At 39.1% G+C, this 27,447-nt stretch overlaps 1 protein-coding gene across 1 annotated transcript in view; it reads right to left on the reverse strand.

Annotated features, from left to right (window-relative positions):
* Nucleotides 1-256: 256 nt before the first annotated feature.
* Nucleotides 257-27,447, reverse strand: part of HOMER1 (homer scaffold protein 1) — a 180,958-nt gene continuing 153,767 nt past the window's right edge. The window contains exons 7-9 of the mRNA XM_066273654.1: nucleotides 23,335-23,445; nucleotides 21,993-22,073; nucleotides 257-5,103 (exon numbers count right to left, since the gene is read on the reverse strand). Of these exons, the coding sequence (XP_066129751.1) occupies nucleotides 4,915-5,103; nucleotides 21,993-22,073; nucleotides 23,335-23,445 (381 nt within the window). The 3' untranslated portion in view covers nucleotides 257-4,914. The remainder of the gene's footprint in view (nucleotides 5,104-21,992; nucleotides 22,074-23,334; nucleotides 23,446-27,447) is intronic.

The raw sequence follows: 27,447 nt of genomic DNA on the forward strand, positions 1-27,447 counted from the left end.
CCTCTTCCCCTCCCTTCCCCCACTCCCCTTCCAAAGGAACACCTCTGGATGGTCCCCTATACGTGGAAATGAAATGTCAAACAATTAGTACAGGGTCTGTCATACAGCAGCTATCCAACAAACACTCCTCTCTGTTCCATTTCATACTGAAGTTGTCCGGAAAGCATTCACTTGAAGTACATGTGCTTTCTAGCCATGTTTTCTGAAATAGTCATTCCACTTAAGGTGTAACAATCAAATAAGTCATAGACACAAGTCACACAGATATGACTCACTATGTATTTGCATTTATAGTAATACAGTTGTACAACACAGATAACAAGGAAACTCAGGAATGCTGCTAAAAAAAAACCAACAAGCGGTTTTTCTATGCTACAAAAATGGGCTTATTTTTTCATTTATTAGGCACCCATTTCACCTTCAGTTGATGTTATTAGAAGAAAGAGTAATAAATCTGTCCTTGGGTAGACAAGATGTGAAAATAACTGACAAAAATTGGTCAGAATCTCACAGAATGGTGAGTTCTGAGTATCAGGTGTCTTATATTAGGTCACTAATCCTCACAAAACGAATACAGAATCTTCAAAAAGCCTTTGAAATTCATTAGGGCTATCCCACCTCCCTGATTTTAAAGCAGCAGCAAGGTAGGGAACAGCACTGCGTGTCTCTGGCTGCCAGTGGTCACCTCGCCCTACTCTTTTCGCTGGCTCTGCTTCACCCTCCTCCCCACCCTAATCTTCTTTCAACCCAGATTATACCCCTGCTCTCCTCTGGGATGTGTTATTTAAAGGACAGGTGTACCCTTAAAGAGATCAGAGAATCAACTCTAAATCTATTGGGAGCTGTGGTCTTTTCCCTCGTCTATCTAGTTCAGATGTAATTTCTCTTCTTATGTCACCTGTTTTTGGTAAAAATGACTTACAATGTTTTTTATTTCCTATCTAGTGTACAAAGCAGAAATCACTAGACAGTAAGTGCTGATTGAGTTTTTGAACTTTTATTCCTGGATAAAACTGTTAACTATCCTTTGAGGCAATATATAAACAAAAATGAAATACACTCATTTCTGTAATTCAATAGCTACGCTTCTACTTGTGTGACATCTATATATTAGTTTTCCATAGAGAAAAACTGTCATAAAAATTCAAGGTGCAATTAATGAGAATATTAGGAACACTTCCACAATTTATAGTCAGGTGAATGGTGCATGTTTGCATTCTAAAATGATTCCTTTCCAGTAATGTTCAAAATACACTCTCTCAAATGAAAATCATTTTCTCAGCAAATTATTGTATAGTATGCTACTTGAGAAATTTAAAAAATATATGTCATTCTCAACTACTTCTTACCTAGAAGTTTTCTGCTGCAAGTTTTATATAAAATTATTCACTTCGTGGATGGTAAAAGAACAATGTTAAATATCCAGAAGACAAAAATTCATTAAAGACTATTTTATAACTTCAAGCACAGAATTTCAGGATGTTAAAATCATTTGATATAAAATAAACAAAAGAATTTCTTTAAGAAAAACAAAACAAAACACAGACACCAAATAAATTTTCCCTCTGGCCTGCGTCCCATTCCAGAACTGACAGCAGGCCAGGGCCCGAGGGGAGGGCAGCTGAGCTGCGTGCTCTGGGGTCCAATAAAAACATGGAAGACTGTAGCGCACATGTTAAAGAATAAATTTAATTTTAACAAAGAATTTAATTCTTTAACAAACAAATGAGTTTTAAAGAGTGGTAGTGGTTTAATTTTGAGTTCCTTTTTTTAGTTGCACTTGAGAACAAAAAAGAAAGTATACTTTTTTCTCTAACTGCTTCCCAATAGTTCAATGACAGCAAAACATTAAATCTATGATGGTGCTGAAGTTCTTCAATAGGGACAGAGCTGTACCTTCATGAACTGTGTAAAATCTGCAGTAAAGAAGAGAAAAAAGGGGTAGGAGAGAAGGAGAGAAACACACAGAGAGAGAGAGAGAGATAGAGAGAGAGAGAGAGAGAGAGAGAGAGGAGAAACAAAAACTAATTTTCCAGGCAGGGAAATACTTACAAATCTTTTATGTCAAAGTTAGGATTTCACAATATAACACACTAATGTAAAATCCAATAGCACCTGTAAGATTTAAGTAAATGCTGCCATCACTTAAATGCCTTTTAAAAAAATATCTGTAAAAGACTGAAGGAAAAAAGATAAAGTACATTCTCCAGAGAACAACAAATGTATTTCAAAATAAAAACTGTATTTTTGTCTTTCTTTGTTTTCAGTTGTTTTTTGTACAAGAATTCATAGTTATCAATATAGTAACTTACACACAATGGGGTCAGTCTCTGCTCTCCGTTTCTGTGTCACTTTAAGTCCACATGTTCAGGCTATAGTCCCCAACATTATTTTCTGACAAATATATTACCACAGTTTGATCTAAATATAGATACATTATATAATTCTTGTCTCTGGGAAAATCAAATTTTAATATGCAAACTTTTATTTCTATAATACAGAAATGGAGAAAACTACAGTAGGCACACGACCTAATTATGACTTATAAATGATGATTCTAGATACTCTCCTTCTGTAAATAAATGTTTAAAATGGTCTTAGGATTTTATTTATATGTGCACTTGTGTCCACCTTATCCCATATACTGTACACGTCTAATGACAATCTGGGAATTTAAAGGTGCAGCCCTCAAGAAATTATTAAATCGCTTTTTAAAAAAGAAAGAATTAGGCTCTATTGGACAAGGAAAAAACACAAAATTTCCAATTTTAAATTTCTTATCAGTAGGAAAATATTAAAAATTGTTTTCTGTATATATACATGAGTATAGTATATATTGAATTACATACATCTCACATATCAATACAATTCAAGTGGAGAATTTTGCTGTTATTTTCCCATTAAATAACTATTTCAAAATTTAAAATATATTATTAAATCTTTAAAATAATTCACTTACCATTTCAACAGCTTACACTGTTCTTTTTAACCCTTCATAACTACATTCCCTGATCCCCTATTTAAATCAAAGTCTGGTGCTCTTTGTTACTCAGAAACTGATGGATAAAATCACATCTACTTCAAAATTCCATCAATCAAATAAATTTTATTACCTGGTTTATCAGACAAATCTCTCACCTCTGAGCTTGTGTACCTATATTAGCTTCCCTGTAATACACAGGTGAGGGAATCTTCTAAAATAGATGCAGGTAACTTACACGATGGTGCAGCACATACAATACATGATGATTAAGTGTCTGATAAAAACTTTTCAGAGACACCTGAAAATTCACTTCAGAAACTAACTTTAGAAACAAACCCTTTATTTTTCACTCTAATATAAATTAATATGTATGTATTTCCATACATACACATACAGATATAAAACAAAATTGTCTATGTTGAGTAGCTGTTTGAGTGAAAAAATGGTTACAAATTGATTAGCTTAATTTTGTCCTTAACCATTCAATATTTTGGGGGTACAAACAAAAAGTCAGTGCATTTTGTAGACTCCATAGAGCCAGATACTTAAGCATACACTTTAGAAAGAACCCTCCTCCACATCACAGGCATTGTACAGCGAGAGCATATGGACTCCGAGCAAACCCTACCCCAGAAGCAGACGAAACAGCACTTGGCTTACTTTTAAAATAGCTTTTTAAAATAAATATATAAAGAAACGCATTTTTTGCTAAAAGTATTTTAAAATTACATCAAAATAACATTAAAACCTGTTCACTGAGAAGAGCCTATTGAATTGAATTCTTGTTTTGAAATTTCTAGTATATTAACAGTTCAGAATATTGCCTTGTGAGGTCTGACTAGAGATGTGGTTCATGTGAAGATCCAGACAGAGTATATGACTCAGCCCCAACAGTCTTCTGGTCAGCTGTGGGATGGAAATGGATCCCCTCTGAAACAGCTATATACCTTAAAATGATCTATAATAAACAGTTCCCCAGTAATCATAATTATTTGTAAATTGAAATGCATTGATCATTCAGAAAAGATTTCCTGCAAAATATATAAATAAAGGTAACTGCATATTCTGTAAATATACTTAACATTGCTAGACCAGACCGTCAATGACGGGCTGCTGTATTTCAGTACTGTGTCAAATTTATTAGAAATTTAAAAAGAAAAATTTCTGAGGGGCTCAGCTGCCTTCGTTAGTTAGCTTTAAAATGTGTAATAAAATGGGAGACAATATCTTCTCATAAATACATGGAATCAGTATGGAAAAGTAAACTATACAGTGGACAAGGTTAGAGAATACCAGAGTGTACCAGAGCGGTCACCAGAGTGAATTATCTTCCAGTATAAAAAAAGAGAAGAACTCTATACACCCAATTGCAGTAAGCATGTTTCAGTTAAAGATGTAGCTCTTTCTCACTCCTGGCAAGAATTAACTGGTAATGGCACTGCTTCTCAACAGTGCAAAAATATCCTGAGAAATTATTCAGATTATAACAAAAGACAGGGCTTTCATCACTAAGTTTTTGCACAAAACACAGCTCCAGATATCACAAATAAATTAATTTAAAAAGCTGATAGCCTTCACTGTGTTGAACACAAAAAGGGGATGTGTCCCAGACATTGTTAATTCTCCCATTGGCTAATATCAGAAAAAAAAAGATTGCATTAAGTGTCTATTTATAATTTTCTAGTTAATTATGGCCAATAATATACATGGAGGTAATTTGTAGTTCAAGTGTTTCATCTCTTTTTTCTCCAACTAGCTACAAGCTGAATTCTAAAATTTACACTGAAATATACAATTCCAATTTTCAAAAAACCCTCCTCCTGGAGGAGTGATATTTAAATTTTTTGTGCAATCTTGATGCAGAGCTCAAACCATCCTATGAAAAGAGACAGTATATTTTTTAATTAACTGGCATTGAAATTTCACTTTCCTTAGCTGCATTCTAGTAGCTTGGCCAAGTTATCTCGTAATTCTGTTAGTTCAAATATCTTTCCATCAAGAATTTCTAAGAGTGTCTTGAGGTTATTGCGAAAAGCTTCTTGTTCATTCTGACTTTTCTCCAGACGTTGCTCTAAGTCAGACAGTTGTCCCTCCAGGTCTTTGTTCCGAATTTCCACTTCCTTTAGAAACAAAAGTGTGATATACATACGTGTCAGTTCACAACTTAGCAAACAATATACCTTCTGTTATTACTAAGATTGCGGTAGTTAATGCAGTCCGACCATCACGATGAGCCTCTATATCTCAGGTAAACACAATTTTAGATTTCTGATTTCACTATCTGACAAATTCAAGGGGTTTTACTGACTGGTTTGTTCAAGAGTATCTATCCACCCCAAAAAGCTCCCTGACTGCTCACTCTGTGTCAGGTACCCCCTGGGCACTTCTCACGGAGCTGGTATTGAAGATCCAGTTTGAGTATTATCTACAGCTCATCTCTATTTCTGCTCTCGAGCTTTTCCTAAGACACAATTGTTAGCAATCTCAGGTGAAAGCAGGTAGGGAAAAGAGAAGTTAATTTTTTCTCCTTACTGGCAATTATGGAGACAGATGGAGAAAAGAAAATAACTGTAACATATTCAGGGTCCACTGAATATGTTAATTATTTATTTTGCTTCAAGAGCAAATGAATGAATATGGTAGAGAATATAGTTCAGTTGTTAAAAACTGTAGGGAAGATACATAACTGTCTATATAAGAATTATAAAGCTAACAACAACTTATTGGAAATCAAAGAAAGAAAAATAATCACAAAAAAGAAGTTAATGGCAACAAAAATTTTTTAAATTTTTTAACACTGATCTGGCAGTGGCACAGTGGATAGGACATCGAATTAGGATGTGGAGGACCCAGGTTTGAAACCACAAGGTTGCTGGCTTGAGCATGGGCTCATCTGGCTTGAGCACAGGCTCACCAGCTTGAGCACGGGGTCACTGGCTTGAGCACGGGGTCACTGGCTTGAGCATGGGATCATAGACATGGCCCCATGGTCACTGGTTTGAAACCCAAGGCTGCTGGCTTGAGCAAGGGGTCACTCACTCTGCTGTAGCCCCCAGTCAAGGAACATATGAGAAAGCAATCAATGAACAACTAAGGAACCACAGCAAAGAACTGATGCTTCTCATCTCTCTCCCTTCCCGTCTGTCCCTCTATCTGACTCTGTCAAAAATTTTTTTAACACAATAAATCCTGGCATACTTTGAAGTTTTTATTGCTCTAAAAATGTTTATAAGCATGACAAATTAGTGAGTAATTCTATAAAATAAAAGGATATAACATGAGCTATAGATTTAATTTCAGCAAAAAATCAAATTGGGAAAAAGCAGAAAACCAACAATCATGCTTTATTAGTATAACAGTTACTAATATAGTTACTAATAGTGCACAGTAGTATATTATACAAACTAAACTACTCAGGCAGGAAATGAATGGAAAGTTACAGCAGCCTTCCTTTATCTGAGTAGGAACAAGTTCCAAGACCCCCGGGGGTGCCTGAAACTGCAGAGAGTACCAAACCCTTTATATACTGTATTTTTCCAATATATACATACCTATAGTAACATTTAATTTATAGATTAGGTACAGTAATATCTTAACAGTAAAATAGAACAATTATTAACAATATACTGTAATAAAAGTTATGTGAATGAATGTGATCTCTCAAAATATCTGAGAGGAACTAAATGACTAATACAATTTATATCCACATATGCAAGTGTATGGGATAATGAAAACTTTTTGGTGTTAGTAACACAATATAAATCAGCCTTAGAAAAATGTGACATTTCAAATATTAGTACATTTAAATATAAGTCTCTAAAAAAATTTCATCAAGTCTAAAGAAAGGATAGTGGAAATTTTTTTAAATTATCGAAAGACAATGTGGTAAATACAAAGAACAGTGCATGAGGCAGCACTGGGACCAGGCGACACGGACCCGCGGGGGCACTGATCATGAGGCAGCACTGGGACCAGGCGACACGGACCCGCGGGGGCACTGATCATGAGGCAGCACTGGGACCAGGCGACACGGACCCGCGGGGGCACTGATCATGAGGCAGCACTGGGACCTGGCGACACAGACCCGCGGGGGCACTGATCATGAGGCAGCACTGGGACCAGGCGACACGGACCCGCGGGGGCACTGATCATGAGGCAGCACTGGGACCAGGCGACACGGACACGCGGGGGCACTGATCATGAGGCAGCACTGGGACCTGGCGACACGGACACGCGGGGGCACGGAAGTGCAAACAGGAAACAGGAGCTAGTTCACGTTTGGGGATTATGGGTACTTTTTTCCCAAATCTGTCTTACAATACTTATAAAAGTTAATTTTGAGGAAAAAAACTGGGAAATGGCTTGAATACATAATAAGAAAGTAACAGGATGACGTCAGAGTAATGGCGGAGTAGGAAGCGATACCGATAAATCTCCCCCAAAACTCAACAAGATCTTCAACCAGAAACAGAAAAACCTATACTTGGAGCTTCCAGATTCTTCGCAATACACCCAAAGGTATGATTGAGTGAAAAATTGGCTAAATATATAACCAAACCCCGAAGGAAATAGGGAGTAAGAAATGCTCCGCCTTCCTCACTAACCTAAACAGGGCGGCTTTCTCTGGTAACTGTGAATATAGAAACTGAGGCGGGCAAAGGGGGTGAATAGATCCAGGCCGCCGCAGCAAAAACGGCCGAACCAGGCTGTGGCTCAGAGATCCAAGCCGAGGAAAATCTGATCCTGTGGCAACCCGGGCAATACAAGCTAACACTCGCGCCAAACCCAAACAAAGAAAGACAAGCGGAGCGGCCATTTTACCCGGTCTCCTGGTCCGTGCGCAGTTAGTGGAAGAGAGATTTCTTCCTAAGCCGCGGAAGTGGGTGCCCGTGTTGCCCCACGGAGAGGCAGGGTCAGAGGCCTTTCTGTGGGCTGAGGGCAGAGTCTCTGGGCAGCCCCAGCGCCCTGGGAAAGCCACGCACGGGAGGGAGTGAGAACTACTTCCAACGGTGGAGATTTTCCGTGCTGGTGAGGGTTTTACTCAGAGGGAACCGCGGCCGGCCTCATATCCTGGTGTGCGCGCGCAGATAAGGAGTGAGCGATTCCTCCGAGTGCCTCGGCAGTGCGCGCCCGTGTTATCGCACAGAGGGGCAGAGTCAGGGGCCTTTGTGTGGGCCAAAGCGGAATCTCGGGCCGCCCCAGCGCCTTGCAAAAGCCGCACACGGGGACGGAGCGAGACTCAATTCCAACGCTGCAACTTTTCCCTGCGGTTGGGGGTTTCACTCAGAGCGTGAGACTGCTGGCCGGATATCCTGGTTGCAGACAGTGAGTGAGAGTTTCCTCCAAGCGCCCCGGAAGTGGGCGCCCGCTTGTGTTACCGGACAGAGTGGCAGAGCCAGTGGTCTTTGAGTAGGCGGAAAGCCCGCCTGATTATGCTAGCAGCTCTGACTGACTGAGCCTTACCCAGAGCCCTGTGCTGAGTGGAAATAGAGTGGGGAGTTGCCAGCAATTTGAGCCTCTTACTATCCAGGCAGAGGCAGCAGCAACCCCATACCTGGACTATCAGGCTACTAATTGAGGAAGGAAAGAGTAGGAAAAAGGCTCCAGGAACACGGACTCTCTCACTGTCGGAGCCTATAAATGCTAATGAGCCTCAACTCCCAACGAGAATAAAGCATAATACATGACATTGCCATAGAGACTTATCAACTGCAAACCTCTACCTGAGCGTGCCAAAGGGGCAGAACCCGGGGTACAGAGTCACCGACCAGGAAGAGGGAGAGAAAAGAAAAAGCAAGAAGATAACCTCTCAAAATCAAGAATAATCTGCAGACTTTATAACCTATCCCATTTTATTATATTTGTTCGTTTGTTTCTCTTATCTTCATTCTTGAGACTTTTTTTTCCTCCTCCAATTTGGCCGATTAACTCTCTACCGGTCTTACTCTCTCCTCTCCTTGAACTACACTACCCATAAGTGTTACATCTCCCATTATCATTTCTCTTCTCTTCCTTTCTCTCTATGAGGGTTGCACTCCAAAACCCTTAACTCTTTCTCTCTCTCTCCTTTCTTTTTTCTTCTTTTAGTGGTTCCCTCTTTTTTTCTCTCTCTCTCTTTCTTTTCTCCCTCTATATTAGTTTCTTCCTTTCTCCTTTACATCTCCTCTCATTCAAACCTCAATAACAAACAAATTATCTTATCTGGGACTCAAACCTATGTTTGTGGCATTTTGGGAGGTTTTTACTTCACCTTTTTAACTCACTAGCAGTGCTCCCATCCCTGGCTCTCCATATTATCTAGTTCTTGTTCCACTAAATACAATAGTAAGTTTTTAATTTGTCCCCCCATTTTTCCATTTTCCTCTTATTCCTCTCATCATAACTCTTAGAAAACCAACACCTAAAAGCAAATCATTTAATTCTTGACCCCAATTTTTTCCTTATTTGCTTTTTGTGGGTCCATACACTCTTTTTTTTTTCTTTTTTCTTTTTTTTTTTTTTTTCTTTTCCTTTTTTTTTTTTTTTTTTTTTCTTTCTCTCTTTTTTGCCCCTTTATTACTTTTCCCCAATTCAGGCCCTCCATCACAGGCATTGTTTGTTATAACTCACAGTCCACCACAAGATTTTCTCAAGAAAGAGGGGAGAGGAGAGGAGAGGAAAAAAAGAGGGGGGGAATAATTTCCTTTTTTTAAAAATTTTTATTTTATTTTATTTTTCTTTATTTCATTATTAATTTTTTTAAAAAAAACAACTCTTTTCGATTTGTTATTTTTTTATTTTTTTTTTAACTTTTTATTCTTTATTAAATCTCATTAATACTATCAACAAAACCACCCTCAGATGCCATTAAGGAAGAGAAAATCGAATATCATGGATACAAAAGAAAGAGAGGTAACACAGCTAGATGAGGAAAAATCTATGGAGAAAAAATTTAATATATTGGAAACCTTGGAGCTAAATGACAGAGAATTCAAGATAGAAATCCTAAAAATCCTCCGAGATATACAAGAAAACACAGAAAGGCAATATAGGGAGCTCAGAAAACAACTCCATGAACACAAAGAATATATGGCCAAGGAAATTGAAACTATAAAAACAAATCAAACAGAGATGAAAAACTCAATGCACGAGCTGAAAAACAAAGTAACAAGCTTAGCTAATAGAACAGGTCAGATAGAAGAGAGGATTAGTGAAATAGAAGACAAGCAACTTGAGGCACAACAGAGAGAAGAAGAAAGAGACTCAAAAATTAAAAAAAATGAGATAGCCCTACAAGAATTATCTGACTCCATCAAAAAGAATAACATAAGAATAATAGGTATATCAGAGGGAGAAGAGAGAGAAAATGGAATGGAGAACATACTTAAACAAATAATTGATGAGAACTTCCCAAGCCTGTGGAAAGAACTAAAGCCTCAAGTTCAAGAAGCAAACAGAACTCCAAGTTTTCTTAACCCCAACAAACCTACTCCAAGGCATATCATAATGAAATTGACACAAACCAACAGCAAAGAAAAAATTCTCAAGGCAGCCAGGGAAAAGAAGAATACAACATATAAAGGAAGGCCCATTAGATTATCATCAGATTTCTCAGCAGAAACTCTACAAGCTAGAAGAGAGTGGACCCCAATATTTAAAGTCCTGAAAGAGAGGAACTTTCAGCCACGAATACTATACCCATCAAAGCTATCCTTCAAATACGAAGGAGAAATAAAAACATTCACAGATACAGAAAAGATGAGGGAATTTATCATCAGAAAACCCCCACTCCAGGAATTACTAAAGGGGGTTCTCCAATCAGATACAAAGAACAAAAAAAAAACAGAGCCACAAGTAAAAGCTCCAAGAAGAACACAATAAAACCAAATTTAAACTGTGACAACAACAAAAAGAAAGAGGGGGAGAAGACGGAGATTAACAGTAGCAAAGGACGATGGAGTGCAAAAGTACTCACAAAATAGTTCGCTACAATGAACAGGGTAGGGACCCTTTTCATTACTCAAAGGTAACCACCATTGAAAAAACCACCACAGAAGCACATGAGATAAAAAAGATAGCAACAGAGGAAAGATGTATGGAATACAACCAAATAAAAACAAAAGATAGAAAAATGAAAGAGAAGGATCAAACAAGACACAAAACTAACATAAAGCAAGATATAAAATGGCAATAGGGAACTCACAAGTATCAATAATTACACTAAATGTAAATGGATTAAACTCACCAATAAAAAGGCACAGAGTAGCAGAATGGATTAAAAAAGAAAATCCAACTGTATGCTGCCTACAGGAAACTCATCTAAGTAACAAGGATAAAAACAAATTCAAAGTGAAAGGCTGGAAAACAATACTCCAAGCAAATAACATCCAAAAAAAAGCAGGTGTAGCAATACTCATATCGGATAATGCTGACTACAAGACAGGAAAAGTACTTAGAGACAAAAATGGCCATTTCATAATGGCTAAGGGGACACTGAATCAAGAAAACATAACAATTCTTAATATATATGCACCAAACCAAGGAGCACCAAAATATATAAGACAGCTACTTATTGATCTTAAAACAAAAACTGACAAAAATACAATCATACTTGGAGACCTCAATACACCGCTGACGGCTCTAGATCGGTCATCCAAACAGAGAATCAACAAAGACATAGTGGCCTTAAACAAAACACTAGAGGCACCTGGATATGATAGACATCTACAGGACATTTCATTCCAAAGTGACTGAGTATACATTTTTCTCCAGTGTACATGGATCATTCTCAAGAATTGACCATATGTTGGGCCACAAAAACAATATCAGCAAATTCAGAAAAATTGAAGTTGTACCAAGCATATTTTCTGATCATAAAGCCTTGAAACTAGAATTCAACTGCAAAAAAGAGGAAAAAAGTCCCACAAAAATGTGGAAACTAAACAACATACTTTTAAAAAATGAATGGGTCAAAGAAGAAATAAGTGCAGAGATCAAAAGATATATACAGACTAATGAAAATGACAATACGACATATCAGAATCTATGGGATGCAGCAAAAGCAGTGATAAGAGGGAAGTTCATATCACTTCAGGCATATATGAACAAACAAGAGAGAGCCCAAGTGAACCACTTAACTTCCCACCTTAAGGAACTAGAAAAAGAAGAACAAAGACAACCCAAAACCAGCCGAAGAAAGGAGATAATAAAAATCAGAGCAGAAATAAATGAATTAGAGAACAGAAAAACTATAGAAAAAATTAATAGAACAAGGAGCTGGTTCTTTGAAAAGATCAACAAAATTGACAAACCCTTGGCAAGACTTACCAAGGAAAAAAGAGAAAGAACTCATATAAACAAAATCCAAAATGAAAGAGGAGAAATCACCACGGACACCGTAGCTATACAAAGAATTATTGTAGAATACTATGAAAAACTTTATGCCACTAAATTCAACAACCTAGAAGAAATGGATAAATTCCTAGAACAATACAACCTTCCTAGACTGAGTCAAGAAGAAGCAGAAAGCCTAAACAGACCTATCAGTAGAGAAGAAATAGAAAAAACCATTAAAAACCTCCCCAAAAATAAAAGTCCAGGCCCTGACGGCTATACCAGCGAATTTTATCAAACATTCAAAGAAGACTTGGTTCCTATTCTACTCAAAGTCTTCCAAAAAATTGAAGAAGAAGCAATACTTCCAAACACATTTTATGAGGCCAACATAACCCTCATACCAAAACCAGGCAAGGATGGCACAAAAAAAGAAAACTACAGACCAATATCTCTAATGAATACAGATGCTAAAATACTAAACAAAATACTAGCAAATCGAATACAACAACATATTAAAAAAATAATACATCATGATCAAGTGGGATTCATCCCAGAATCTCAAGGATGGTTCAACATACGTAAACGGTTAATGTAATACACCATATCAACAAAACAAAGAACAAAAACCACATGATCTTATCAATAGACGCAGAAAAGGCTTTCGATAAAATACAACACAATTTTATGTTTAAGACTCTCAAAAAAATGGGTATAGAAGGAAAATATCTCAACATGATAAAGGCCATATATGATAAACCATCAGCTAACATCATATTAAATGGCACTAAACTGAAGGCTTTCCCCCTTAAATCAGGAACAAGACAGGGTTGTCCACTCTCTCCACTCTTATTTAATGTGGTACTAGAGGTTCTAGCCAGAGCAATCAGACAAGACAAAGAAATAAAAGGCATCCATATCGGAAAAGAAGAAGTAAAGGTATCACTTTTTGCAGATGATATGATCCTATACATCGAAAACCCCAAAGAATCCACAAAAAGACTACTAGAAACAATAAGCCAATACAGTAAGGTCGCAGGATACAAAATTAACATACAGAAGTCAATAGCCTTTCTATATGCCAACAATGAAACAACTGAGAAGGAACTCAAAAGAATAATCCCCTTCACGATTGCAACAAAAAAAATAAAATACTTAGGAATAAACATAACAAAGAATGTAAAGGACTTATATAATGAAAACTATAAACCATTGTTAAGGGAAATCGAAAAAGATATAATGAGATGGAAGAATATACCTTGTTCTTGGCTAGGAAGAATAAATATAATCAAGATGGCTATATTACCCAAAGCAATATACAAATTTAATGCAATTCCCATCAAAATCCCAATGACATTTTTTAAAGAAATAGAGCAAAAAATCATCAGATTTATATGGAACTATAAAAAACCCCGAATAGCTAAAGCAATCCTAAAGAAAAAGAATGAAGCTGGGGGCATAACAATACCTGACTTCAAACTCTATTATAGGGCCACGACAATCAAAACAGCATGGTATTGGCAGAAAAATAGACACTCAGACCAATGGAACAGAATAGAAAATCCAGAAATAAAACCACATATATATAGTCAAATAATTTTTGATAAAGGGGCCAACAACACACAATGGAGAAAAGAAAGCCTCTTCAATAAATGGTGCTGGGAAAACTGGAAAGCCACATGCAAAAGAATGAAACTGGACTACAGTCTCTCCCCCTGTACAAAAATTAACTCAAAATGGATCAAAGATCTAAACATAAGACCTGAAACAATTAAGTACATAGAAGAAGACATAGGTACTCAACTCATGGACCTGGGTTTTAAAGAGCATTTTATGAATTTGACTCCAATGGCAAGAGAAGTGAAGGCAAAAATTAATGAATGGGACTACATCAGACTAAGAAGTTTTTGCTCAGCAAGGGAAACTGATAACAAAATAAACAGAAAGCCAACTAAATGGGAAATGATATTTTCAAACAACAGCTCAGATAAGGGCCTAATATCCAAAATATACAAAGAACTCATAAAACTCAACAACAAACAAACAAACAATCCAATAAAAAAATGGGAAGAGGATATGAATAGACACTTCTCCCAGGAAGAAATACAAATGGCCAACAGATATATGAAAAGATGCTCATCTTCTTTAGCTATTAGAGAAATGCAAATCAAAACGGCAATGAGATACCACCTCACACCTGTTCGATTAGCTGTTATTAGCAAGTCAGGTAATAGCAAATGTTGGAGAGGCTGTGGAGAAAAAGGAACCCTCATACACTGTTGGTGGGAATGTAAAGTAGTACAACCATTATGGAAGAAAGTATGGTGGTTCCTCAAAAAACTGAAAATAGAACTACCTTATGACCCAGCAATCCCTCTACTGGGTATATATCCCCAAAACTCAGAAACATTGATACGTAAAGACACATGCAGCCCCATGTTTATTGCAGCATTGTTCACAGTGGCCAGGACATGGAAACAACCAAAAAGCCCATCAATAGATGACTGGATAAAGAAGATGTGGCACATATACACTATGGAATACTACTCAGCCACAAGAAATGATGACTTCGGAACATTTACAGCAAAATGGTGGGATCTTGATAACATGATACGAAGCGAAATAAGTAAATCAGAAAAAAACAGGAACTGTATTATTCCATACGTAGGTGGGACATAATAGTGAAACTAAGAGACATTGATAAGAGTGTGGTGGTTACGGGGGGGAGGGGGGAATGGGAGAGGGATAGGGGGTGGGAGGGGCACAAAGAAAACAAGATAGAAGGTGACAGAGGATAATCTGACTTTGGGTGGTGGGTATGCAACATAATTGAACGACAAGATAACCTGGACTTGTTATCTTTGAATATATGTATCCTGATTTATTGATGTCACCCCATTAAAAAAATAAAATTATAAAAAAAAAAAAAAAAAAAAAAAAAAAAAGAAAGTAACAACTGATTTAGGATTCTAAACATAAAGAAATGTTCACATACTTTGACAGAAATAACTAAGACTCAGGCTTAAGCAAGGATGCCACAGATGAGTTGCAAGAGCCTGGGAAGATATTTTAAAAGGAGTAAAACCGCTATAATGACTTATATATAAAGAATTTAAGGATGCCAATCTAATCTTGAAGTATTTACTGTTAGATGTTTAGCAGGTTTGTTTCTAATCTCCTTTGAATGATCCAAAAAATGAAGATAAGTAAACAGAGCATAATATGAATCCAAAAAAATATTTATAACTGCAGAAGCCAAGTTCATGGAGGTTCTAAACTATGAGGGAGAAAACAGACCCTGAGATCAAATCTAAAAATTCCACTCATGACTGCATAACATGCTCTCTTGCCTGCTTAAACAATAAGCTTAAGAGTAGAATGTTTCCAACTATAAAAATAGGCAAAATGTCATTCACTGGAAAACACCCACTTCAACCAGGCACCACCCAGTTTGCCCGCTAAAGCATTCCTTTAAAATTGAAAGGCTCCCTTGTTCTCCTTGCCAATCAATGAAACATCCAAACATTTTCAACAGGAGTGAGCAAAACAAATTCCTTCAGCTATTAAAATTGCATTGTTCTCTCTAGGAGTCTCATACTCTCTAGGGGTCCCCAAACTACGGCCCTCTGAGGCCATTTATCCGGCCCCCGCCGCACTTCCAGAAAGGGCACCTCTTTCATTGGTGGTCAGTGAGAGGAGCATAGTTCCCATTGAAATACTGGTCAGTTTGTTGATTTAAATTTACTTGTTCTTTATTTTAAATATTGTATTTGTTCCCGTTTTGTTTTTTTACTTTAAAATAAGATCTGTGCCCTGGGCGGTTGGCTCAGCAGTAGAGCGTCGGCCTAGCGTGCGGAGGACCCGGGTTCGATTCCCGGCCAGGGCACACAGGAGAAGCTCCCATTTGCTTCTCCACCCCTCCGCCGTGCCTTCCTCTCTCTCTCTCTCTTCCCCTCCCGCAGCCAAGGCTCCACTGGAGCAAAGATGGCCCGGACGCTGGGGATGGCTCTGTGGCCTCTGCCCCAGGTGCTAGAGTGGCTCTGGTTGCAACATGGCGATGCCCAGGATGGGCAGAGCATCGCCCCCTGGTGGGCAGAGCTTCACCCCTGGTGGGCGTGCCGGGTGGATCCCGGTCGGGCGCATGCAGGAGTCTGTCTGACTGTCTCTCTGTTTCCAGCTTCAGAAAAAAAAAAAAAAAAAAGATATGTGCAGTGTGCATAGGGATTTGTTCATAGTTTTTTTTACAGTCCGGCCCTCCAACAGTCTGAGGGACAGAGAACTGGCCCCCTGTGTAAGCCAGGGGACCCCTGCTCTAAGCCATTCTTCTGATTGGAGGAATTTTACTAGGCAGGTAACGAATGGGCCCCGCCAGTGCAACGCTGACGAGGCTGGTCTGCGGAGCAGAGAACGTGACCCTTGCACAGAGGGAGCACCGAGTGCACAGGGCCAGCACCACACAGTTGGAGCCCTGGCTAGTGGCATTTTCCAGGTTTCTACTTTTGTCTGTGTTTTTCAACCCTCTCCTCCTTCTTGCCTTTTATTGTCCCTCCTAACTCATTCTTCTGTTTATTGTCATTTTTGTCCTACTATTTCTCTCTTCTCCTTTACTGATATGTAAGCATGTTATGGGACACCCAGAGGCCTGGTGTAACCCTAAATAGAGTGCTGAAGGCTAGAATTTGCTAACTGCCTTTCAAGTGCTTTCAAGGCCAATAACTGAAAGTATGTATAAATTCTAGAGGGTGTAAGGTCAAATTCTGTGTTTGTTAGATATGGGCCTAGAACACTAGAGTGACTTTTTTTCTTTTTTTTTTTTTCATTTTTCTGAAGCTGGAAACAGGGAGAGACAGTCAGACAGACTCCGCATGCGCCCGACCGGGATCCACCCGGCACGCCCACCAGGGGCGACGCTCTGCCCACCAGGGGGCGATGCTCTGCCCATCCTGGGCGTCGCCATGTTGCGACCAGAGCCACTCTAGCGCCTGGGGCAGAGGCCACAGAGCCATCCCCAGCGCCCGGGCCATCTTTGCTCCAATGGAGCCTTGGCTGCGGGAGGGGAAGAGAGAGACAGAGAGGAAAGCGCGGCAGAGGAGTGGAGAAGCAAATGGGCGCTTCTCCTGTGTGCCCTGGCCGGGAATCGAACCCGGGTCCTCCGCACGCTAGGCCGACGCTCTACCGCTGAGCCAACCGGCCAGGGCCTTAGAGTGATTTTTTAAAAATTTAAACAATTATTATGACCATCAATGGGACTACATAGATTCATTTTCTATAAGTTTTTATTTATGTACTTATTTATTTATTTTGTATCTTTCTGAAGTGAGAAGTGGGGAGGCAGTCAGACAGATTCTCACATGTGCCTGACCAGGATCCACCCGGCATGCCCACCGGGGGGCGATGCTCTGCCCATCTGGGGCACTGCTCTGCTGCAACCAGAGGCATTCTAGCGCCTGAGGCAGAGGCCATGGAGCCATCCTCAGTGCCCGGGCCATCCTTGCTCCAATGGAGCCTTGGCTGCAGGAGGGGAAGAGAGAGACAGAGAGGAAGGAGAGGGGGAAGGATGGAGAAGCAGATGGGCACCTCTCCTGTGTGCCCTGGCAGGGAATCAAACCTGGGACTTCCATACACTGGGCTGATGCTCTACCGCTGAGCTAGCCAGCCAGGGACATTTTCTATAAATTTAAATCCTGTATTGCCTGACCTGTGGTGGTGCAGTGGATAAAGCATCGAGCTGGAATGCTAAGATTGCTGGTTCAAATTCCTGGGCTTACCCAGTTAAGGCACATATGAGAAGCAACTACTACTATGAGTTGATGCTTCTGACTCCCACCTTTCTCTCTCTCTCTCCTCTCTCTAAAAATCAATAAATAAAATCTAAAAACAAAAAAATGCTGGCCCTGGCTGGTTGGCTCAGTGGTAGAGCATCGGCCTGGTGTGCAGGAGTCCCGGGTTCGATTCCAGGCCAGGGCACACAGGAGAAGCGCCCATCTGCTTCTCCACCCTTCCCCCTCTCCTTCCTCTCCCGCAGCCAAGGCTCCACTGGAGAAAAAAAATTGGCCCAGGCGCTGAGGATGGCTCCATGGCCTCTGTCTCAGGCGCTAGAATGGCTCTGATTGCGGCAGAGCAATGCCCCAGATGGGCAGAGCATCGCCCCCTGGTGGGCATGCTGGGTGGATCCCGGTCGGGCGCATTTGGGAGTCTGTCTGACTGCTTCCCCATTTCCAACTTCAGGAAAAAAAAATCCTGTATCATTTAATCTAAATAAAAGTACAGAATATTGTCTTTATTGATATCTGATTCATAACTTAAACTCTTACAAGTTATATTATCTTACTAGATTATTAACATTCATATAATAGGATATAAAAATCATCAAAATAAGTAAAAAACACAAATTTTGAAGACTTATTTAATAATCATTTCTATGTACTAGGATTGAAAATAGAGCAGCAAATTAACAAAGATAGTCCCTGCTTTAATGCATCCTAGAAGGAAGACACTGGTAATAAAGAAGTAAACAGAACTGACTTCTGGGAACCTGAGGTAATTCTGACTGTGTACACTGCTATCTTCCAAACATCCTTCCGAACTATGTAAACCAGCAATAAGAACAAGTAAAACCGCACAAATTCCACAGCTTCAATGTAGCTGGGTGAGATACACTTCAAATTACATACAATTAGAGAATATAAGCACCAATTTCCAGCAGAGAGACTTTTCAGGCTCTCACTCTAACCCTTTGTGAAGGGCTAGGCAGGGTCGTGGAGGCTGCGCACAGGAGAGGGAAGAGCCGATCAAAAGGCTTAAGCTGAACTCTAATAACCCTAAGAAAGAAAAACTGGAAAGTGCCAAAATACTGGAAAAACAAACAAAAAAGTCTTGGTAGACTAGAACAGACTACCGAAAAGGACTTAACAGTCACACGAGATATGAGGAGGCAATCTTGGAAAGGCAGTATTTCTAAGGAAAAGAGGGTGAAAGGGAAAGAGAGAAGGGAACCTACTAGGATAGCACAGTAAAGGGAAAGAGAAGCCACACAGGGAAAGGTAGACTTTTCTGAGGCAAAAGAAAGTACTGGGAAAAACAACTTGGAAATTAGAAAAATCTTATCATTCTCTTTTTAATTTACCTGTATCTATGAATCTTCTATGTTCATACTAACAACCCGATTCCATGCACTGCAATTTCAGTACTTCCTCTACTATTCAAGGAATGTAATGATCGCAATTTTCTAGACTGAACTTGTGAATGGATGCTCAAGGGTGTTGGGACTTTTGGACTTCCTCCAAAATGAAAAAAATACACATTACTTTATTTCATTACTTGGCATTGGAGAATTCATGCTTAGGTGTTTTGAAAGTTTCCCTGTCCTAGTCCAGGTAGAAGCTTTCTTTTCTCCCCCGAGTAGAATGTTTTGATAAGTGTTTTTGATAATGAAAAAATATACTGCTCACAAAAATTAGGGGATATTTCAAAATGACTATGAAGCGATAATAAAAAGCATTTGATTTTTTTATTAAACAAGAACATCAGAAAAGCAAAAGACAAGTCAAAGAAAGTTGTTCAATTATGCAAATGAGATGCAAACCCAACTTTTACTTCATTGGTGAAAATGCACTGTACAAAAGGCTGAGAATCTGCACGTTCCCTGATCCCCTCATTTTTGTGTAGGTAAGAATTGATACTAACAATTCCAGGTGCCAACTGTAATATTCAATTATTACTCAATCGATGATGAAAACATTGATAAATTTAATATGAATAAATTGTCTCTGGGCTTACCTGGGGCAATGTAAATGTATATATAACTAAAATTTTTTAAAAAGAATTGTTAGAACAGTGTACTGGCAATGTATTGTGGAATTGTGCACCTGAAACCTGTATAATTTTGTTAACCAGCATCACTCCAATAAATTCAACAAAAAGAAAAAAAGAACTGTCAGGAACAGGTTGAATACTTGGCTGCCTGAAGCAGTGTGGTCATGCAGAAAAAACAGACTTTGGAATCAAAACAAATCTGGGCCTCACTACTTTCTAGTTAAGTGTTTGATCAAACTTGTTAACATCTCTAAACTACTGTACTGCCTCCTCTTTGGAAGTGGGGATACTGTTACTGTGAGAATCAGAGCTAATGTATGTCAGTGCTTATCATATAACCTGAATTAAAGCAAGTGCTGAAAAAGGCAAAAACAAAAAGACAAAACAACTGAATTTCCCCATTTTTTCCAGCCCTGCTTACGTGTTTCATATTTCAGTTCTGCACCAGGATTTCTCAACCTTAGCACTACTGACATTTTGGGCTGATTACTCAATGTTTAGCAGCATCCCTGGCTTCTACCTATAACATATCAGTAACACTGCCCTAGTTGTGAAAATCAAAAATGTCTTCACATGTTGTTAAATATCCCCTGAGTCTACTGAAAAGTCAGTGATAGGAGAGGGAAAGGGAAATATTTGATTTCATGTACGGAACCTGTGTTCTTTATGAGGCTCTATATTGCCAGAGAATTTGACTGCCTCCATTTAAATATAGCTTGGACAAAAGTTAGCCTATTCAAGCCTCTGTTTCCTCATTGACTCATATAGATTAAATGCATACTACAAGTAAAGTGCTTAGTGCAGTGTGTCTGATACATAGTGAATACTCAATGAATGCTGGCCATCTTCATTATAATTGAGGTATTCCTTCCAGCCCTGGGTTTTCAGGTCCCACTTACCCTAGTCCTTCTTAAGGCAGTTAGCCATGGGGGTGTGATAAATGCTTCTGAGTTGGCAAGAGGAAACTTTGGTAATAAATTTTGAAAAGTCTTCCTACCTGTGGTTGACTACCACTGACACAGAACACATGTATACAAATTAGAAGCATGCTATTTATGCAGAAAAAAATGAGTGAAATTAATTAGATTGAAGAAATAAAAAGGGCACTAACTGGATTTCCATTAGGGTACAACTACTGCTTTAATTCATATAATAAATCAATGTGAAAATGAGCAATGTGAAATTTTTAAATGGAATGAAAACCATTTGAGGCCCTGGCTGGTCAGCTCAGCAGTAGAGTATAGGCCTGGTATGTGGAAGCCCTGGGTTTGATTCCGAGTCAGGACACACAGGAGAAATGACCATCTGCTTCTCCACCCCTTCCCCATCCCTGTAGCTCTCTCTCACTTTTCCCCTCCCACAGCCACAGCTTAAATGGTTCAAGCAAAGTTGGCCCTGGGTGCTGAGGATGGCTACACAGCCTCGCCTCAGGTGCTGAAATAGCTCAGTTGCCGAGCAGTAGCCCAGATGGGCAGAGCATCACCTGGTAAGGGGCTTGCCAGGTGGATCTCAGTTGGGGTATATGTGGGAGTCTGTCTCTGCCTTCCTGCCTCTCATTAATTAAAATAAAAAATAAAAAAAAAACATTTGAGAAATTTTCTTTAAATTCAGGACAATTTTATGTTAAAAAGTTGAAATTTCTATACTAATTTACTAATGACAATATATAAATGATTACCTATGATGATTATAAGCTACCTAGATGAAATAAATTATCAACTAATTTTTAAAAATCTAAGATTAGCCATGAATCAGAAGTCCTGGAAAAGAAAACAGACCAAGAACCTACAAAATGGAGTTTCAGAGAAAAAGTCATTACTATGTGAAATAATGATTGATGCCTTTCTATGCAGAAATGAATAAAAATTTTATTGTAGCTCACCTCTAGTTTCTGAGTCAAAGATTCCCTCTGTTCTTGGAGTTCTCTGGCATTATCAATTTCTTGTTTTAATCTTTCTATTTCCTAGAAAAAGTAAAGCAATGTCTTTAACAACATTTAAGCAATATCAAAGAAAGAGAAGACCCCATTCTCCTCTGAAATTATTAATTCTTTTAAAAAATGACTTAAAAACATTTCTTTATGTGATTTTTACAGAGGTAAATTACTGTTTTTCTTTTGATTGCTAAAATGACTTTTATTAAAATTAAGAAATTTTCATTCAGGGAGACACTAGAATCTATGTAAACACAATTAATTAATTAATTAATAAAAAAAGAAATTATATCAGAGATTTGTAAAATATTTTTAATAAACTTTTTAATAAACTTGTGATTTTTGTGTGTGTGTGTGTGTGTGTATTTTTCTGAAGTTGGAAACAGAGAGGCAGTCAGACAGACTCCCGCATGCACCTGACCAGGATCCTCCCAGCATGCCCACCAGGGGGCAATGCTCTGCCCATCTGGGATGTTGCTCTGCCACAACCAGAGCCATTCTAGCGCCTGAGACAGAGGCCATGGAGCCATCCTCAGCGCCCGGGCCAACGTTTTTGCTCCAATGGAGCCTTGGCTGCGGGAGGGGAAAAGAGAAACAGAGAGGAAGGAGAGGGGGAAGGGTGGAAAAGCAGATGGGCGCTTCTCCTGTGTGCCCTGGCCGGGAATCGAACCCGGGACTTCTGCACGCCAGGCCGACGCTCTACCACTCAGCAAACTGGCCAGGGCCAAACTTGTGATTCTTAAAAAAAAAAAAAAAGAAATTTTATCCACCTAAAGTGAACACTATGAATATTACAAGAGTGAAAAAATAGTCACAGTAAATTCATTTTTATAGGTATGTTGTTTAGTGCAGAATAATCTTAAGAAAAAAGCAACATCTGATGTGGTGGCTTTGGGATAGCAATGCTCAGAAACAACCTGAATATTTCAAGGTTGTTTCAAGTTTTATGGATATAATTCTTCCCTGTGACATAAAGTATTTTGACTGAAAGCCAGAGAAAGCAACAGCTTGTAAAATTCATATAACTTCTAATATCTTTCTGTTGATTGATGAATGCTACGCTCATACAGACGGCAACAAGCAGTATCTCAGCTTGATTGCCTCGCCCTAGTTCATAACAACAGAAAAGAGGATGGGGAAAATGTGAACAAGGTTAATATCATTCGAGAAAAATTTCATACTAAAGAAACCTACACAACCTTATCTTATTCCACACAGTACATACATTTACATTCTGATACTTGTATACATATTTTACCTAGATTACAGATAAGTGAAAAGTAGCAAGTACCTCTTCCTTCACTTTCAGTGTCTCTTCCAGTTCCTGTATTGTCTGATTTAATTCTGTCTTATGGGTATGCACTGCATTTGCTTGGCTACTAACACATTCAAGCTCAGTCACCTAAAATGAGAGCACAGGTTAAATTATATGACAATGTCAAAGGATTTCTTACTGAAGAGATAATAGGCCCTTAATAGGTGAATAATGAATTTTGCATCAATATATAAAATTAATTTTGAGCATAAGGTGGAATAAATACAATTTAGGACAAAAAAAGAGCAAAGAAAATAAATATTTACATGGCTTGGTCATAAAAAGGATAGGATAACTTAAGTGATTAATGACAGTAGAGAACCCCTAGAATGAAAGTCTTTAAATATTTCTTCTCAAAACATTCAAAATCATATAAAGTCATCTGCCTTCCATCTGTATGTAGCTTTCAAATTAAATTGAAAACTGGCCTTGCAGGAGAGAGAGAATTTTTTTAAAAACATTTCCAAAATGTAGGAGAATCTGGAAAAAAAGATATGCTTAAAATACAACTTAAATCATTTGATATTAAAATGTCTTCACATTAATAGTGTCTTTTTTTTTTTTTTTTTTTTACAGGGACAGAGAGAGAGAGAGAGGGAGGGATAGATAGGGACAGACAGACAGGAACGGAGAGAGATGAGAAGCATCAATCATCAGTTTTTCATTGTGACACCTTAGTTGTTCATTGATTGCTTTCTCATACATGCCTTGACCGTGGGGCTTCAGCAGACCGAGTAACTCTTTGCTCAAGCCAGCGACCTTGGGTCCAAACTGGTGAGCTTTGCTCAAACCAGATGAGCCCACGTTCAAGCTGGCGACCTCGGGGTCTCGAACCTGGGTCCTCCGCATCCCAGTCCGACATTCCATCCACTGCGCCACCGCCTGGTCAGGCTAATAGTGTCTCTTAAGGCCAAAAGTAGTTCTTTCTTCAGTATGAATTTACTGAGGGCCCAATAGCAACATAACTTATAATAAACACTAATTTTTGAGAAAACACAAAAGGGCCTTGTCTCTAAAAGTTATACCATCCCAAGAGAGTCAAAATACAGAGCTCAACATAAACATACATACATACACACACACACACACACACCCCTCACAGCTCTTTATACAGAACAGGGTCATTTTGACTGACTAGAATACAGTATTCTAGACTACTAAGGAAATAGAGCAAATCTCTCTTACATTTTCCAATAACAAATTAACCAGCACATTCTGTCACTTTCTTCCTTTGTATTCATGTTCTAATAGCCTTGTGTAAACCCTTGTCATCCAGACCTAAACAAAAGCAATGACCTGTCAGTGGACTTAAATTCTTTGTCTACTTTTGTGTCTTCTCTAAACTGTTAACATTCATTTTTTATTGTGTAATTCCTCCAGTAAACTTTTCATTTGTTCATCTTTACAATATCAGATCTAAACTCTCAGGTTCTCCATACACTAGCCCCAAGGAACTTAACGAACTCATTGCCCAAGATAGCCAGTATGTACTTCTCACTATAAGCAGGCAAGATTCCTTGTTCTAAGAACAAATCCACATGCATACCGATCTTGTTAACTTCACTAAATTGTATTCTCTTACCTCTGTAAACCACTCAGACCTTACCAAACCCTAAAGCAGGGGTAGTCAATCTTTTTATACCTACCGCTCACTTTTGTATCTCTGTTAGTAGTAAAATTTTCTAATTGCCCACTGGTTCCACAGTAATGGTGCTTTGTAAAGTAGGGAAGTCATTTTACTTTATAAAATTTATAAAGCAGAGTTATAGCAAGTTAAAGCATATAATAATAATTACCAAGTACTTTATGTCAGATTTTCGCTAAGTTTGGCAGAATATCTTTTTATTTATACTTTGGTTGCTCCGCTACCATCCACCATAAAAGCTGGAACACCCACAAGTGGGCGGTAAGGACCAGGTTGACTACCACAGCCCTAAACCATCAGCTCAGAATGTACTTTCTCCAGAAAGCCATTCCTACTTTACTCAAGTGGTCAGGGTTCCCCTGGCCTCTGGATCACAATACTGAACACCTAGTCAAAAACCTTGGGAATTATTTCCTTATTGTTTAAGATATACCAGTTTCCTTGTCTAATTAGATAATAAATTATGTTATGGGGAGTGGCAGTTCTGATAAGTAGTTTTTATTGGATTAACTTTTCCACAGGTAATAATTACAAATCATGGGAAGAAGGTAAAAATCAACTATTTGAAGACCCTGGTGAGTGACAAATTGGACAAAACACTGTAAGCAAGAATCACACTGGGTGAGATACCTATTTACACACCCTTTTGCCTAAAGGCACTCTGCAGTTTGGCTGTATCGCTTGACTTGAACTCTAGCAAAAATCTGTGATCTTAGCTCTCTGAGAAGCCTGAAAATATGGAAATGTCTCAGAACACCTAGAATAGCTAGAAATTGAAAAAACTGTATGAAAGAAAGCCCCCAAATAAGCATTTAGACTTCCCTGGAATCTGAACTGGCAGAGATAAGACTCTACGGCAGGGGTCCCCAAACTACGGCCCGTGGGCCACATGCAGCCCTCTGAGGCCATTTATCCGACCCCCCGCTGCACCTCCGATAGGGGCACCTCTTTCATTGGTGGTCAGTGAGAGGAGCACAGGATCCATCCTCATCCTGTGCTCCGGGAGTACTGTATGTGGCAGCGCCACAAAGCGCAGCATGGCTCATGTACAGTACTACTTCCGGTGACGGGGGATGCACGCATCATATCTCCGGAAGCGCATCATATCACCTGTTACGGCTAGCAGTGACAAATATGGAACCGGACATTGACCATCTCATTAGCCAAAAGCAGGCCCATAGTTCCCACTGAAATACTGGTCAGTTTGTTGATTTAAATTTACTTGTTCTTTATTTTAAATATTGTATTTGTTCCCATTTTTTTTTACTTTAAAATAAGATATGTGCAGTGTGCGTAGGGATTTGTTCATAGTTTTTTTTATAGTCCGGCCCTCCAACGGTCTGAGGGACAGTGAACTGGCCCCCTGTGTAAAAAGTTTGGGGACCCCTGCTCTAAGGAGTCCAGGGAGACGGGGGAAGCTGGAAGGCTGAAAGAGCTATACTGTGGCAGTGCTCAGCACACGGATCTTCAAATTTGAGTGCCAACAAACTAGAGGACCTTGGTAAACACCTCAAGCTTATCACTGAACCCAAGAAGGATTCTTTCTTCCCTCCCTCCCTCCTTCTCTCTCTCCCTTCCTTCCTTTGTTCCGTCCTTCTTTTCCTCCTTCCCTCCCTCCCTCCCTCCTCCTTCTCTTCCTTCCCTTTTCTTTCTTTTTTTCCTTCCTTCCTTCCTTCCTTCCTTCCTTCCTTCCTTCCTTCCTTCCTTCCTTCCTTCCTTCCTTCCTTCCTTCCTTCCTCCCTCCCTCCCTCCCTCCCTCTCTTTCTCTTTCTTTCTCTCTCTCTCTTTCTTTCTTTCTTCCTTTCCTTTCTTTTCCTTTCTCTCTTTCTTTCTTTTTAAGCAAGAGAGAGAGAGAGAGAGAGAGAGAGAGAGAGAGAGAGAGAAAGAGACAGGAAGGGAGAGAGATGAGAAGCATTAACTCCTTGATGCAGCACCTTAGTTATTCATTGATTGCTTTCTCATATGTGCCATGACCAGGGGGCTCTAGCTGAGCTAGTGATCCCTGGCTCAAGACAGTAACCTTGGGCTTCAAGCCAGTGACCATGGAGTCATGTCTATGATCCCATGCACAAGCTGGTGAGCCCATGCTTGAGCCGGATGAGCCTGTGCTCAAGCCGGCAACCTTGGGGTTTCAAACCTGGTTCCTCAGTGTCCTGGTTGACACTCTATTCACTGCACCACCACCTGGTCAGGCAAGAAGGGTTATTTCTTAAGAGAAAAAGATTTCCCAGGACTGATTCACCCTAGGTATAAGGGCAGAATCAAAGTAAACCGACTAATGAAGCAAAAGTCCACTTCCACAAATTCAAAGTAATTCATAAATAACTGAACTGTTTGCTGAAACAAAAAACTAACAGAATCTATGTGCCTTGTATCATCTTATTTACAATGTCTATTCCACAAACAAAAATGACTAGACATAAAGAAACTGGAAAAAGCAACCT

Source organism: Saccopteryx bilineata, chromosome 4 (assembly GCF_036850765.1).
Source record: "Saccopteryx bilineata isolate mSacBil1 chromosome 4, mSacBil1_pri_phased_curated, whole genome shotgun sequence".
Lineage (NCBI taxonomy): Eukaryota > Metazoa > Chordata > Mammalia > Chiroptera > Emballonuridae > Saccopteryx > Saccopteryx bilineata.